Here is a 14,812-nt window from a genome sequence, read left to right as displayed (position 1 = left end):
AGATTGTAGAGAAGGACCGATTCCAGACCTTGGGGGACCTGCGGAAGCAGTGGACTGAGTCTGGAGTAGAAACATCCAGAGCCACCGTGTACAGGCGTGTGCAGGAAATGGGCTACAGGTGCCGCATTCCCCAGAAACAGCAGCAGAAGCGCCTGACCTGGGCTACAGAGAAGCAGCACCGGACTGTTGCTCAGTGGTCCAAAGTACTTTTTTCGGATGAAAGCAAATTTTGCATGTCATTCGGAAATCAAGGTGCCAGAGTCTGGAGGAAGACTGGGGAGAGGGAAATGCCAAAATGCCTGAAGTCCAGTGTCAAGTACCCACAGTCAGTGATGGTCTGGGGTGCCATGTCAGCTGCTGGTGTTGGTCCACTGTGTTTTATCAAGGGCAGGGTCAATGCAGCTAGCTATCAGGAGATTTTGGAGCACTTCATGCTTCCATCTGCTGAAAAGCTTTATGGAGATGAAGATTTCATTTTTCAGCACGACCTGGCACCTGCTCACAGTGCCAAAACCACTGGTAAATGGTTTACTGACCATGGTATTACTGTGTTCAATTGGCCTGCCAACTCTCCTGACCTGAACCCCATAGAGAATATGTGGGATATTGGGAAGAGAAAGTTGAGAGACGCAAGACCCAACACTCTGGATGAGCTTAAGGCCGCTATCGAAGCATCCTGGGCCTCCATAACACCTCAGCAGTGCCACAGGCTGATTGCCTCCATGCCACGCCGCATTGAAGCAGTAATTTCTGCAAAAGGATTCCCGACCAAGTACTGAGTGCATAACTGAACATAATTATTTGAAGGTTGACTTTTTTTGTATTAAAAACACTTTTCTTTTATTGGTCGGAGGAAATGTGCTAATTTTTTGAGATAGGAAATTTGGGTTTTCATGAGCTGTATGCCAAAATCATCAATATTAAAACAATAAAAGGCTTGAACTACTTCAGTTGGTGTGTAATGAATCTAAAATATATGAAAGTCTAATGTTTATCAGTACATTACAGAAAATAATGAACTTTATTACAATATGCTAATTTTTTGAGAAGGACCTGTATTCAGTGTGAGGTCCCCAGGCATATGTGGTAAATTTTTTATTCTCGGATAACCCCTTTAAACTTGGGACAAAACGTGATGTGAACAGCCCTATGCTTCATTTACAAAACCTACCAGTTTCCAAATCCACAATCCATCACAGCTTCTAGAAGAGCCATTTCCTCCTGGGCTGTCCAGCTTGGATCCAGAACAGGAAAATCTGAAGTCTATAAAGACAAAAAAAAATTGTATGTGAAGACATAATGGGGGAGATTTAAAAATTTTTTTAAAAAAAAGTCTTTGTTGCCATAGAAACCAATCACAGAGCAGCTTTCACTTCTCTTAAAAAATTTAACGCTGCGCTGTTTCTCATTTGAACACTTTCATAAATCTGCCTCACTGTCTGAATGTGCTATAGGAAACTTTTTTTTTTTTTCCTGAATTCATATAAGGAAGTATGTATAATTTAGCAGAGGAAATCCACAGTTGCATATCCAAAGATATCAGCATTAGGGCTCATTTAGGCGGCTGTATGATGTCCGCAAAAATGCAGACCCTTTTTTGGGCAGATTAGATGCTGTCCCATTCACTTCTATGGGGCCCTTTTCTTCCATTGCATGGCTCAGCAAAACAAATGAAACGTGTCCTGTACTTGTCAGTGAAAATTGGGACATTGAAGTCTATGGGTCAGCCAAAAAAACAAATGCTATCCTTTTTTTTTTTTTTTTGCGGACATGCTGAACTGGCCGCAAAAAAACGGATCTGCATTTTTTCGGACAGCATACAGCCGTCTGAAAAAGCCTTTAGAGACACCTCTCCATTGTTGCTTCTCCTCTTACCAATGCACAACAGGGGTCTCTCATTGGAATACCATTTTAATGGGCATTTTCCCCTTATGTTGCTACAGTGCTGGGAACAAAGTTCATAATTTTTCTGTGACCTCAATACATAAGTAAACGAATGTGAATACAAATGTCATTCCCATTTCTTATCTAGGGATCACTGCAGCTTGGGCTTTATTCCCTCTTTATTGACTTCAATTATAGAATCAGTTAGGCCCCTTTCACAAGGGGCGAGTATTCCGCACGGATGCGATGCATGAGTTAAACGCATTGCACCCGCACCAAATCCCGACCCATTCATTTCTATAGGGCTGTTCACATGAGCGGTGATTTTCACGCATCATTTGTGTGTTGCGTGGAAATCGCAGCATGCTCTATATTCTGCGTTTTTCACGTAACGCAGGCCCCATAGAAAAGAATGGGGTTGCGTGAAAATCGCAAGCATCCGCAAGCAAGTGCAGATGCGGTGCGATTTTCACGCACGGTTGCTAGAAGACGATCGGGATGGAGACACAATCATTATTTTTTTCCCTTATAACATGGTTATAAGGGAAAATAATAGCATTCTGAATACAGAATGCATAGTAAAATAGCCCTGGAGGGGTTAAAAAATAAAATAAAAAATAATTTAACTCACCTTAATCCACTTGATCGCGCAGCCGGCATCTCCGTCTGTCTTCATCTTAGCTGTGTGCAGTAACAGGACCTGTGGTAACGTCACGCCGGTCATCACATGGTCCATCACCATGGTAAAAGATCATGTGATGACCGGAGTGCCGTCACCACAGGTCCTGTTACTGCACACAGCTAAGATGAAGACAGACGGAGATGCCGGCTGTGCGATCAAGTGGATTAAGGCGAGTAAAAAAAAAAATGTATTTCTTTTTTTAACCCCTCCAGCGCTATTTTACTATGCATTCTGTATTCAGAATGCTATTATCTTCCCTTATAACCATGTTATAAGGGAAAATAATACAATCTACAGAACACCGATCCCAAGCCCGAACTTCTGTGAAGAAGTTTGGGTACCAAAAATGCACGATTTTTCTCACGCACGTGCAAAACGCATTACAATGTTTTGCACTCGCGCGGAAAAATCGTGCGTGTTCTCGCAAAGCACCCGCACATTTTCCCGCAACGCCCGTGTGAAAGAGGCCTTAGCAGTGCTATCTTCTATAAAATGTGTAGCTGCTGGTTGTGGCAAACCTGACCTTTTTTTTAATAGAAAACAATTTAGGCTGTGGTCACCTCTGTGCTGGAGGCTCCATTGGGTGCCAACTTCACAGGTTCCGTTAAATAATGGACACCATGAAGGACCCTATTCTAGTCAATGGGGCTCTTTGGGCATCAATGGAGTATGAAGAACACATCCATTTTTACTTGCACTCCATTATTCTGTTCCTATGATAGAACAGAAGAAATGAATGCCCAACAGAAATGTGAACAAAGCCCAAATGATCTTCTTTCATGTAAATTGGGCACTTGTTATGACCATAAAATAAAAAAATCCAGACAGCTCACTTATGGCATCAAACAAGTTCTTTTACATTAGGTGATGACTGAATTAATAACTGATCATTTATCGTTGAACACATAAAAGTTATCTTTTGTCCGCAGCACATCCAGTTCTGTAAACCGGAGGTGCTGCTGAAATGATTGTTAACTGCATGAGAGGTGGAGAGAAACGAATGATCACAAAAAAAAAAAACCTCATGATAGATGCAACTTGAAAATGAAAGTGAAATGAGCAACAGCTGACTTTCTATGTCCATCAGAGCTCACTCACGGCAATTCATTCATAGGAGCTTTCATCAATATGGTTCTTATGTTTGTGTGAAACAGCATTTCTTATGACTGCCTTTCGCAAAATTATTAAATAATTACCATTATCTCATAATTGTGATCACTCTGGTGTTTTTTATATTCAAATCCTCTTGAAAAGCACTAAAGGGAAAAAAATTATTAGAATGCTTGTAAAAAATGAAAACTAGAATAAAAATAGGATAAATAAATTAGAATATAAGCTCAAAATCTAAAAACCATCTGTCATTTTTTGCTCCATGCTACCATTTGGGACTGCTGGAGACAGTATCTGGTATCTTATTCCACCACAACAGAGATGTACACTACCAAATCATTATAAATAGAGATGAATGAATTTAATATTTTGAAATTTGTTCACGTTTCGTTTGGTGGTAAAAGTAGAATTGCGTTATGGATTCCATTACCACGGACCATAACGTAATTCTATGATGGAATGCCTTTAGAGGCATTCCGTCATAATAGAAGTCTATGGCCTGCATAACGGATCTGTCCGGTTTTCGTTATGCTGGAGTTCTCTCCTGCATAACGCAAACGGGACGGATCCGTTATGCAGGCCATAGACTTCGTTTATGACAGAATGAATAACTGAATGCCTCTAAAAGGCATTCCGTTATGCATTTCATCAAAGATTTTGCGCGATGGTCCGTGGTAACAGAATCCATAACGCAATTCTGCTTTTACCACCAAACGAAGTGTGAACGAATTTCATAACATGAAATTCGCTCATCTCCAATTATAAACATTACTGTATTTCCAGTTAAAATTGTCTGAAATCCAGGTAAGTGATTAAAGGGGTTGTTCTATGACAAACACATCCTCTATACAGAAGAAAGGAAATAAGTGTCTGATGGGAGAGGGTCCAACCATTGGGGCACCCACCAAACATGACAACGGGGACCCAGTGTAACTCCGTTTGAATGGAGCAGCGGACCATGCAAAAAGACAGGATCCGAAACAGAAACTGAACGGATCCCATTATAGTCAATGGAGTCTGTTCAGCTCCGTTCCTATCAGTTATGTAACCGATCCAACACATACCGCTGCTTACTCTTACGTTATTTTCGTTCTGCTCATCTAACGGAGCAGAACAGCAGAAGTAAATATCCGTGGTGCGAACGTGGCCTAAGAGGTGGGCATTTATGCAGGGTAACCATTACTAGTCTAAATAACAACTCTTTCCTGCGTACAACCCCCTACAACATACAGTCTCGTGCAAGCTTGGACTGGCCCACACGGGTACAAGGGGTTCCCCCGGTGGTCCCCTGGGCAAAGTGGGCCCATAGTCTCCCACCCCCTGCACAAGTGGTACATTACACATTAGACTTACTGCACTATATACATATATTCAATGTACAGCACCTTCACCAGCCTATGGTCATATAAAAAACGTGTTTGATTATTTATTATATTTGAATGTAGCCGTACGGTGGGCCACAAAATAAATTTTACTGGTGGGCCCTAGGTACCCCAGTCCGACACTGGTCTCGTGTACCTAACCTCTCCCTTTTTGTCAGCTTCTCCAACATGCAGTCCCATGTAAATAACATTGATCCCAGCCCACCAGCATAGGGTTAATAAGCCATGGGAGGGGGGATAGAGTGAATACACAGCAGGTAATTACAGCCAAGCGATAGTACAGTATCTTCCCTGTACACTTGACTAGAGACATCGCACACTGCTCACATTGTACTGCACGTCAAACTGGATGTCCAGGCTCCGCAGCAGTTATCCACCATTCAGGAATTCTCTTCAGTTCGACTGCAGCCATGTTCTCCTGTGTCCTCAGCCAGAGCTCACAGCTTTCCCCTACTCTCTTGATACAACAATCGCCCGGGAACTCACCCCTCCTCCTTTCACCTATTACTCCTGCCAGCTGCCCCCTGCTGCAGGGCACAATATCAGTCCAGCAGCATTGCTGCCCTACCTGTGCCATTCACAGTGCGCCCTCAGCGGATGAATGACAGGGAAAAAATCAAATGGCAAACTGGTACTTTCTTAGGGAGTAAAATGCCCCGAACAGGCGTCTATGTTGCTTGTACAGGCGCTATTGCGATCTCTGAAGACAGCATTACTGTTCTCTTGGTAAGACTGCACAAAGATGCCCACAAAGGAGCACTGCATTGATTAGTGTAATGTGTGATGCTCTAATGCAGTCACCCACCCCGTTCCCTCTCTGTTCGAGGTCAATAGTCAAACTGAGAAAGTCCAGCAAGGCTGTCTGGCGTGCGTACGTGTTTTGTGGATCCGCACATCGGCATCCGAGCGTTTATTGCGCATGCTCCGGCCCCAACATCCCGATCTAGTCGGCGGCTACTTCCAGCGCATGTGCAATAAACGCTCAGATGCAGATACTAGGCAATGCTGTGCGCAGGCGCGGCGATTCGGATGCATGGCGCAAGCGCAGCATTTCACACTGAAGGGAGGCGGTAATAAGGAGAACCTAGGGCCGGCCTGAGTGTTTAAAGGGGAGGGGTTTCATATGAATAGCCCCTCCTGGGCACCTTCAGACCTAATTTGAATATTGGATTAAAGTGTTTTTTTTAAGGAAATAAGCGACGGGCAGCTAAACAGTAAGTAGCATTCACATATGGGTACAGTATAGGTGAAGGGGTTAGCCGACCCCTGAAATGCCCTCCCTATGCCAGGCCCCTCACACACAATGTACTTACCTCGCTCCCAGCACCCGCATATCACCTGGTCCCCGCACGGCCGTCACTGCATCTCCCTGTTGCGGCGTCAGGCTGCCAGCCAATGGCAGGTGGCAACGAGGATGAGTGACGCTAGGGAGGTTCGTCCCCGTCACTGCCAGTCATTGGCTGCCGCCCCCTCTCCCCAACGCCGTATGTTTTCATCCACACGACTAGGAAGATGCAGCGGCAGATGTCCAGGGAGCAAGTTAAGTGCATTGTGTGTGAGGGGCCGGGCATATGGGGGGGGGGGGGTTGCATTTCATGGGTCGGTTAACCCCTTTAAGAAGCTGCTACTTGCATTGCTGACTGAAGAAGAGTATGAAGATATGAGAGAATAACAAAATAAAACAAGAAAACAAAGAATTAAAGGGGCTATTCTGGAAAAGATAATGATGACTTGTCCTCAGGATAGGTCATAACTATCAGTAAGAGTCCAAATCCCTGCATCCACAGTGATCAGCTATTTCAGGGAGCAGCTGCACTCACCAGAGCTCTGGTGGGTGGTGTAGTATCCCAGCAGCATTCCAAGGACTGTGCCGTCAATCATATAGTGCCAGTGTTTGGTATTGAAGTTCAGATCCTTGACAAATCTGATACTAATGACCCATCCTGAGGATAAATCATAGATCCTGTAGGATGATAGCTGTAGGCTGTCAGGGAATGATGGGAGTTGTAGTTTTGCAAGAGCTGGAGGGCCGCAGGTTGAGCATGCCTGCATTAGGATAAAACTGATCAGTTTTTTTCTGGTATTGAGCCCTGTGACGGAACTCAATACCGGAAAACAAAAACTCAAGTGTGAAAGTACCCTAAGAGGGGTTTTCCAGGAATTATTTAAAATGGCCACCAGCAACCTGTTCTAGAATGTGAGCAGTGATGACACATCATTACCATCTATTGTAGAGTAATGTAGTAGTAACTCTTCAGTGCAGTCAATTCTGACCTCTGCATCTATGGGGTTTGCAAAGGGCTCCCACTGTCTCTCCAAAATACAGGGTGGCCCACAAAAAAGTAGCCCACCTCCAGCGACAGTATGACAAGATGAACAAGCAAGTGGATTGGTTTTTAATTACCCACAAGTCACAAAGGATGCTGAAAGTGGTCCCTGTTCACTTCTATGCATCTTTGGGCATGTTGGAGGGTACTGTGTGCAGCTCTTCAGCAATGATACTGCGGATAGTGTTTGTGATGTTTTCCTTGGGGTTATCCATGGGATGTGGATTGTTAGCATACACTTTCTGTTTTACATTTCCCCACAGATGAAAAATTGCATGTGGACAAGTCTGGGGAACCTGGTGGCCATAACCCCTTGCTCACAGTTTGCTCCTCCATAAACAGTTCATGAACCCGTGCCAGTGAGTTCTGTGAGGTGTGGCATGTTGCCCCATCTCGTTGGAAAAAGAAGGACATTTTATCTTCTGCATAGATGTGAACGGGGAACACTTTGAGCATCATTTCTAACTTGTGGGTGATTAAAAAATAGCATACTAGGATACCAGGATACTCTTTGTCAGGATGAAGAGGGAGCTTACTGCAGAGGGAGTGCACTATGCCATACATATTGGGCATCGCCGCGTCCGTAAAAATCTCCTCAAATCGTCTAAAAATACCCCATAAACTAGCCCCTCAAAAAAATCAAATAAAACTATGTAAAAAAAAAAAAAGCTATTTTTATTGTCACCTTGGATCCCAAAAAGTGTAATAACATGACACCCCCGGTTAGGGTATAATATAGGATGGAGACTACAGGGAAGAATTGCTTGCGAGGTAAACAATAGTACTGACCCAAAAGGTAAATCCAACATAGCTGGAGGTTACTTACCTGTAAACAAAGAAGAAATTCAGGAGGTCCACACTCTGCACACTTTATATAAGGCTCCATAAGATATGAAGAACATCCACGGCACAGTGGTTTATCAAACACATCACCTAAAGAATCATTCAAAAGGAAACATTACATTAAAAACTACGGTTAACATATTTTTGGGTGACTCCACTCCCAACTATCTTGGGAGGACATTTCCCCGCTCCGGACATGTCTATTTTAATAGCTTCTTGCATTCCCCATGTACTAACAATTCTGGAGCTTCTATTCTTATGTCTGTTTGATGTCCCATTCCTCTATTATTTCTAGTAGAAGTTATGAATGAATTGCTAGCAGTCTGCAGTAAGGGTACAGAGGGGAGGAAACTAGATGGGGGGGTACCTACACAGACTGGATATAGCAACTGATGGATTGCAGAGTGATAGTAACCATGGAAACAAGTAATGTATAATGAGATGGAAAAAATGAATCAAGCCAGCAAACGAGGCAATATGGATAATAACAATACATTATTAAGTGACTTGTATTAAGTTTGTCTACATAATGCATGCAATTTGCTGACTTGAGACAACCCCTTTAATTATCAGACAAACTATTTAAAGGGACACTGACAGGGCCAATAAGCATATTGGAGGTATATATATGGCAGTACAGGTCTTATAATGCGTATTACAATCATATAAGTATCCCCCCTGTCCACATTATACATACAGTAAACTTAAGTTTTATAACCTGCTCCAACGGTCTTCAATCTGCCCATAGGGCGGCGTTTCACTTCTCTTGCGCCCAGCCAGCCTCCCCAACTGCAGATTTGAAGCGCCGCCCAGCTCATGAATATTCAGTTTGCTGGGCGGCTTCTGCGGTCCCTGCTCTGAAGCGCTGCGCTGAACAGTGCCCTGCGCATGCGCCGGATCTTGTGAAGTCGGGGACAGTAAGCAGTAAGCACCGCCCAGCGAAGTGAATATTGATGAGCTGGGCGGCGCTTACTGTACCGAACTTCACAAGATCCGGGCGCATGTGCCGGGCACTGTTAAACGAAGCGCTTCAGAGCGGGGACCGCAGAAGCCGCCCAGCAAACTGAATATTCATGAGCTGGGCGGCGCTTCAAAGCGGCAGTTGGGGGAGGCTGGCTGGGCGCAAGAGAGGTGAAACGCCGCCCCTTGGGCAGATTGAAGACCGTTAAAGCAGGTTATAAAACTTAAGTTTACTGTATGTATAATGTGGACAGGGGGGATACTTATATGATTGTAATACCCATTATAAGACCTGTACTGCCATATATATACCACTATATGCTTATTGGCCCTGTCAGTGTCCCTTTAAGGGCTCATACACACAAACGCATTTTTGGTCTGCATCAGATCAGCATTTTTTGCGGGTCGGATGTAGACACGTTCATTTCAAAAGATGTGGAAAGTACACCAGTGTGCTGTCCGCCTAAGGCCCCTTTCACACGGGCGAGATTTCCGTGCGGGTGCGATGCGTGAGTTGAACGCACTACACCCGCACTGAATCCTGACCCATTCATTTCTATGGGGCTGTTCACATGAGCGGTGATTTTCACGCATCACTTATGCGTTGCGTGAAAATCGCAGCATGTTCTATATTCTGCGTTTTTCACGTAACGCAGGCCCCATAGAAATGAATGGGGTTGCGTGAAAATCGCAAGCATCCGCAAGCAAGTGCGGATGCGGTGCGATTTTCACGCATGGGTTCTAGGTGACAGTCTATTCACTGTATTATTTTCCCTTATAACATGGTTATAAGGGAAAATAATAGCATTCCGACTACAGAATGCTTAGTATAATGGTGCTGGGAGGGTTAAAAAAAATAAAAAAGTTAACTCACCTTATCCCCATGATCGCCTAGTTCCCGGTCGGTCTCTTCTTTAGCTGTGGCTAAAGGACCTTTGGTGATGTCAGATCACATGCTCCATCACCATGGTGATGGACCATGTGATTGGAGCATGTGATCTGACATCACCAAAGGTCATTCAGCCCAAGCCCACAGCTAGAGAAGAGACCGACCGGGAACTACACGATCTTGGGGATAAGGTGAGTTAACGTTTTTTTTTTTTTTTTAACCCTTCCAGCACTATTATACTAAGCATTCTGTATTCAGAATGCTATTATTTTCCCTTATAACCATGTTATAAGGGAAAATAATAGAATCTTCAGAACATCAATCCCAAGCCCGAACTGCTGTGAAGAAGTTCGGGTTTGGGTACCAAACATGCGCGATTTTTCTCACGCGAGTGCAAAACGCATGACAATGTTTTGCACTCGCGCGGAAAAATCGCGGGTGTTTCCGCAACGCACCCGCACATTTTTCCGCAACGCCCGTGTGAAACCAGCCTAAGTATGCCTGTTCCACAGCTCTGCAAAGAAATAGAACATGTCCTATTCTTGTCCATAAAACGGACAAGGTTAGGACAGTTCAACAGAGAGTAGAACGATCCATTCCGCAAAATGCCTATCAAACAAGGAGGTTATCTGTGTTTTGTAGATCCGCAATTTGTGGACTGCAAAAAGGGACCTAACTAGCAGTCTGACTTTCCACTTTTCACTGACTTTGCAAGATACGGTAGTTAGCCATTCAAAAGTGACTGAAACCCCAACAGACATAGCAAACTCATTCAAGTCCTCCTAAGAATGCTGGTTGTCCATGAAACACAAATGCAAGAGAGGACAGGATAATGCAGGGAATCTCAAGGCAGCTGGAATTGCTCGTCAGTTCAGTGGTGAACAGGGCAAGGATCCGTCAACATACAATGTCTCAACATTTAAGAGCACTTGAACTGAAAGCACCCTTTGCAGTGACCAAATCTCCCATTAGCAGAAAGAATCAAAAGGCTAGACTAAGCTTTTCTATTGTGTGGACAGAGAATAAGCGCGTAAAACTGGGCAAAGACTGAACCCAAAGTGTGTAAAGAGGTAGAGGATGAAGTGTCATGGTTTGGGGAATGTTTTCAGCAGCAGTAGTTAGGCCTCTTATACATCTAAATGGTAGAGTGAATGCAAACGTTTATCAGAACCTTCTTCTACAACATGTCGTTCCTAACCTGCATTCAGCAATCAACCGGCAGTTTCCATGCAGGACAATGCCCCCTGTCACACAAGTGTATGACGAGTAAAGCAGTTCCTTGAAACTGAAATCATGAAATGGAAGCCCAGAGCCCGGATCTAAACGTAATAGAAAAGCTGTGGAAAATCCTTGGAGACAAAGTTATGCCAAGAGCAGCTTGAGAGATTAATGATGTCATGTGGTGAAGTCATTCAAAGCAAAGGCCTGGACACTTTCTACTACTTATTGACTGTTGTAACCTTCAGAAAATGTAGTTGGAATCTCTGTGTTACAGACATTGGCGTTCTCTAATTTGAATCATTGTGTGTTCTGCAAAATAAAAGTTTTTGGTTGAAGTGCCTCGGTTATTTTGTAAAACACTTCTTGTAGCATGGTAAAGCAACAAGAAGAATTCAACTGCTGAGCAATGAAGAACACATTATTTATGAAAAAAGTGTTCAGAAATTGTTCTCTAATTTCGATCTCCAGTTTATATAGGCCGCTTTCACGCGAGCGAGTTGCACACGCCGGTCTCGGAGTGCGAGTATAAGACAGCTCCCGTCCTGACCTCCCATTACTGCCGGGGTCACATAGCATTATATTGATTAATGATGTTATGTAACCCTTACAGTTATGGAATGTATTGGATAACACTGACAGCAATATGTCACAGTTATCCAATACAATGCAGACCTCTAAGGCCTTCTGCACACATTCCGTTTTTTGCGTTCCGTATACGGAACCATTCATTTCAATCCGCAAAAAGAACGAAAGGTACTCAATATGCCTTTGGTTTCCGTATTTCCGTTCACAGATAGGACATGTCCTATTATTGTCCGCATAACAGACAAGGATAGTACTGTTCTATTAGGGACCAGATGTTCCGTTCAGCAAAAAATGGAATGCACAAGGATGTCATCGGCATTTTTTGCGGATCTGTTTTTTGCAGACCGCAAAATACTAAAAAAGCCATACTGTGTGAAGGAGGTCTAAGGGTTTCATAGCATCATAAATCAAAATAATGCTATGTGACCCCGGGAGTGCTAGGAGTTCAGGCTGGGAGCTGTCTTATACTCACGCTCCGAGTCCGGAGTGTACAACTCGCTTGTGTGAAAGCGGCTATAGGGTAAGGCAAAAGTTTAGATACATCCTTTTAACTGTTGTAAATAGAAAATTGACTTCAAATGTGTGACAGTATTAAAGCTGTTTTCCGAAATTTTTTCCCACCCATGTCATGACCCATGTTTTTTAGACCTGAGCATGGAGAAGTCGCAGATTCAGCCGCAAATCCCCATTTCAACAAATATACTCCAAAAATTGGCGTATACCGTATATCTATTAGTAAATAACCCCCATAGGGTATTTCTCAGACACAAATGCATTATTAGAGTCTATGAGAAAAGCAATCTAAAGCTTGCTTGTTATAGAAAATAAACATCAAGGGCATTGTCACGCGTAAAAATGCACATACTATTAAAACAATTTATAACATACAGCAAATGGCAAAATGGAAATTAAGTAAAAATCGCCGACTGCCCTCATTTGGTTGCTCAATAAAAAGTGATCAATAAGTCATACACATAATATGGTATCAATGAAAAGTACAGACCAGCCTGCAAAAAAATGATCTCTCAAACCGCTCTGTACACATAAAAATAAAAAGTTACTGGAGTCAAACTATGGCGATGCAAAGAAAAAAAAAGGTGTTTTTTCTAAAGTTCAAAAAAATATATGTCAGTATTAAAACGCAAGAAAAACTAAACATACGTGGCATCGTTGTAATCATACTGCCCCAGAGAATGAAATTAACAGGTCAGTTTTAACGCATAAGAAACACTGTAAAATCACATACAACTGTGGCGGAATTGTATTTTTCTTTATAATTCTATTTTATTCAGATTTTTTTTTCCTACTACCCAAGAGATTGGATGCAACTGTAAGGCCCCTTTCACACGGGCAAGTATTGCACCCGCACTGAATCCCAACTAGGGCTGCAACGATTAATCGATGTAATCGATTATATTCGATAACTGGATTCGTTGTCGACGAATCCAGTTATCGAATAATCGCCGATTCGTTGCTATTCGGGCGGGCGGGCGGGCGGTCGCTGCATCTTTATTTTACCTTTTTACAATGACGCTCCCGCTCCTGTAACAGCCAGGCAGAGCGGACGGCGGCGTAACGTCACTCACTCACGTGACACGCCTGCTCCGCCTCCTTCATTCATGAAGTGGGCGGAGCAGGCGCGTCACGTGATTGAGTGACGTTACGCCGCCGTCCGCTCTGCCTGGCTGTTACAGGAGCGGGAGCGTCATTGTAAAAAGGTAAAATAAAGATGCAAGCATCGGGGCCGGGGCTGTTAGGGGGAAGGGGGAGGGGGGATCTGTGTATAGCACTGCTATGGGGAGGGGGGAGGATCTGTCTATGGCACTGCTATGGGGAGGGGGGTCTGTGTATGGCACTGCTATGGGAAGGGGGGTCTGTGCACTGTTATGAGGAAAGGGATCTGTGCACTGTTATGCCCATAACAGTGCACATATCCCCCTCTCCATAACTACGCCGTCCACAGATCCCCCATAATAGTGTCGTCCACAGATCCCCCATAATAGTGTCGTCCACAGATCCCCCATAATAGTGTCGTCCACAGATCCCCCATAATAGTGTCGTCCACAGATCCCCCATAATAGTGTCGTCCACAGATCCCCCATAATAGTGTCGTCCACAGATCCCCCATAATAGTGTCGTCCACAGATCCCCCATAATAGTGTCGTCCACAGATCCCCCATAATAGTGTCGTCCACAGATCCCCCATAATAGTGTCGTCCACAGATCCCCCATAATAGTGTCGTCCACAGATCCCCCATAATAGTGTCGTCCACAGATCCCCCATAATAGTGTCGTCCACAGATCCCCCATAATAGTGTCGTCCACAGATCCCCCATAATAGTGTCGTCCACAATTTGTTTTAATATGGCCTTTGAACATAATTTTTCAAGTAAGATCATATAAACCTCTCTGTTTTGTAATTTTGTCGTTTTTCCCGATTAATCGTAGAAATTAATCGGCAACTAATCGATTATTCAAATAATCGTTAGCTGCAGCCCTAATCCCAACCCATTCATTTCTATGGGGCTGTTCACATTAGCAGTGATTTTCACGCATCACTTATGTGTTGCGTGAAAATCGCAGCATATTCTATTTTGTGCGTTTTTCACATAACGCAGGCCCCATAGAAATGAATGGGGTTGCATGAAAATTGCAAGCATCCGCAAGCAAGTGCGGATGCGGTGCGATTTTCACGCACGGTTGCTAGAAGACAATCGGGATGGAGACCCAATCATTATTATTTTCCTTTATAACATGGTTAGAAGGGAAAGTAATAGCATTCTGAATAGAGAATGCATAGTAAAATAGCGCTGGAGGGGTTAAGAAAAAAATAAAAAATAATTTAACTCACCTTAGTCCACTTGATCGCGAAGCCGGCATCTCCTTCTGTCTTCATCTTAGCTGTGTGGAGAAACAGGACCTGTGGTGA

At 43.7% G+C, this 14,812-nt stretch overlaps 1 protein-coding gene across 1 annotated transcript in view; it reads right to left on the bottom strand.

Annotated features, from left to right (window-relative positions):
• TADA2A (transcriptional adaptor 2A) overlaps positions 1 to 14,812 on the bottom strand; it is a 111,684-nt gene that overhangs the window by 82,198 nt on the left and 14,674 nt on the right. The window contains exons 2-4 of the mRNA XM_044288114.1: positions 8,212 to 8,318; positions 3,763 to 3,822; positions 1,172 to 1,263 (exon numbers count right to left, since the gene is read on the bottom strand). Of these exons, the coding sequence (XP_044144049.1) occupies positions 1,172 to 1,263; positions 3,763 to 3,822; positions 8,212 to 8,318 (259 nt within the window). The remainder of the gene's footprint in view (positions 1 to 1,171; positions 1,264 to 3,762; positions 3,823 to 8,211; positions 8,319 to 14,812) is intronic.

This window comes from Bufo gargarizans, chromosome 3, assembly GCF_014858855.1.
Source record: "Bufo gargarizans isolate SCDJY-AF-19 chromosome 3, ASM1485885v1, whole genome shotgun sequence".
NCBI classification, from domain to species: Eukaryota; Metazoa; Chordata; class Amphibia; order Anura; family Bufonidae; genus Bufo; species Bufo gargarizans.
This window is presented reverse-complemented; position numbering and strand designations above follow the sequence as displayed.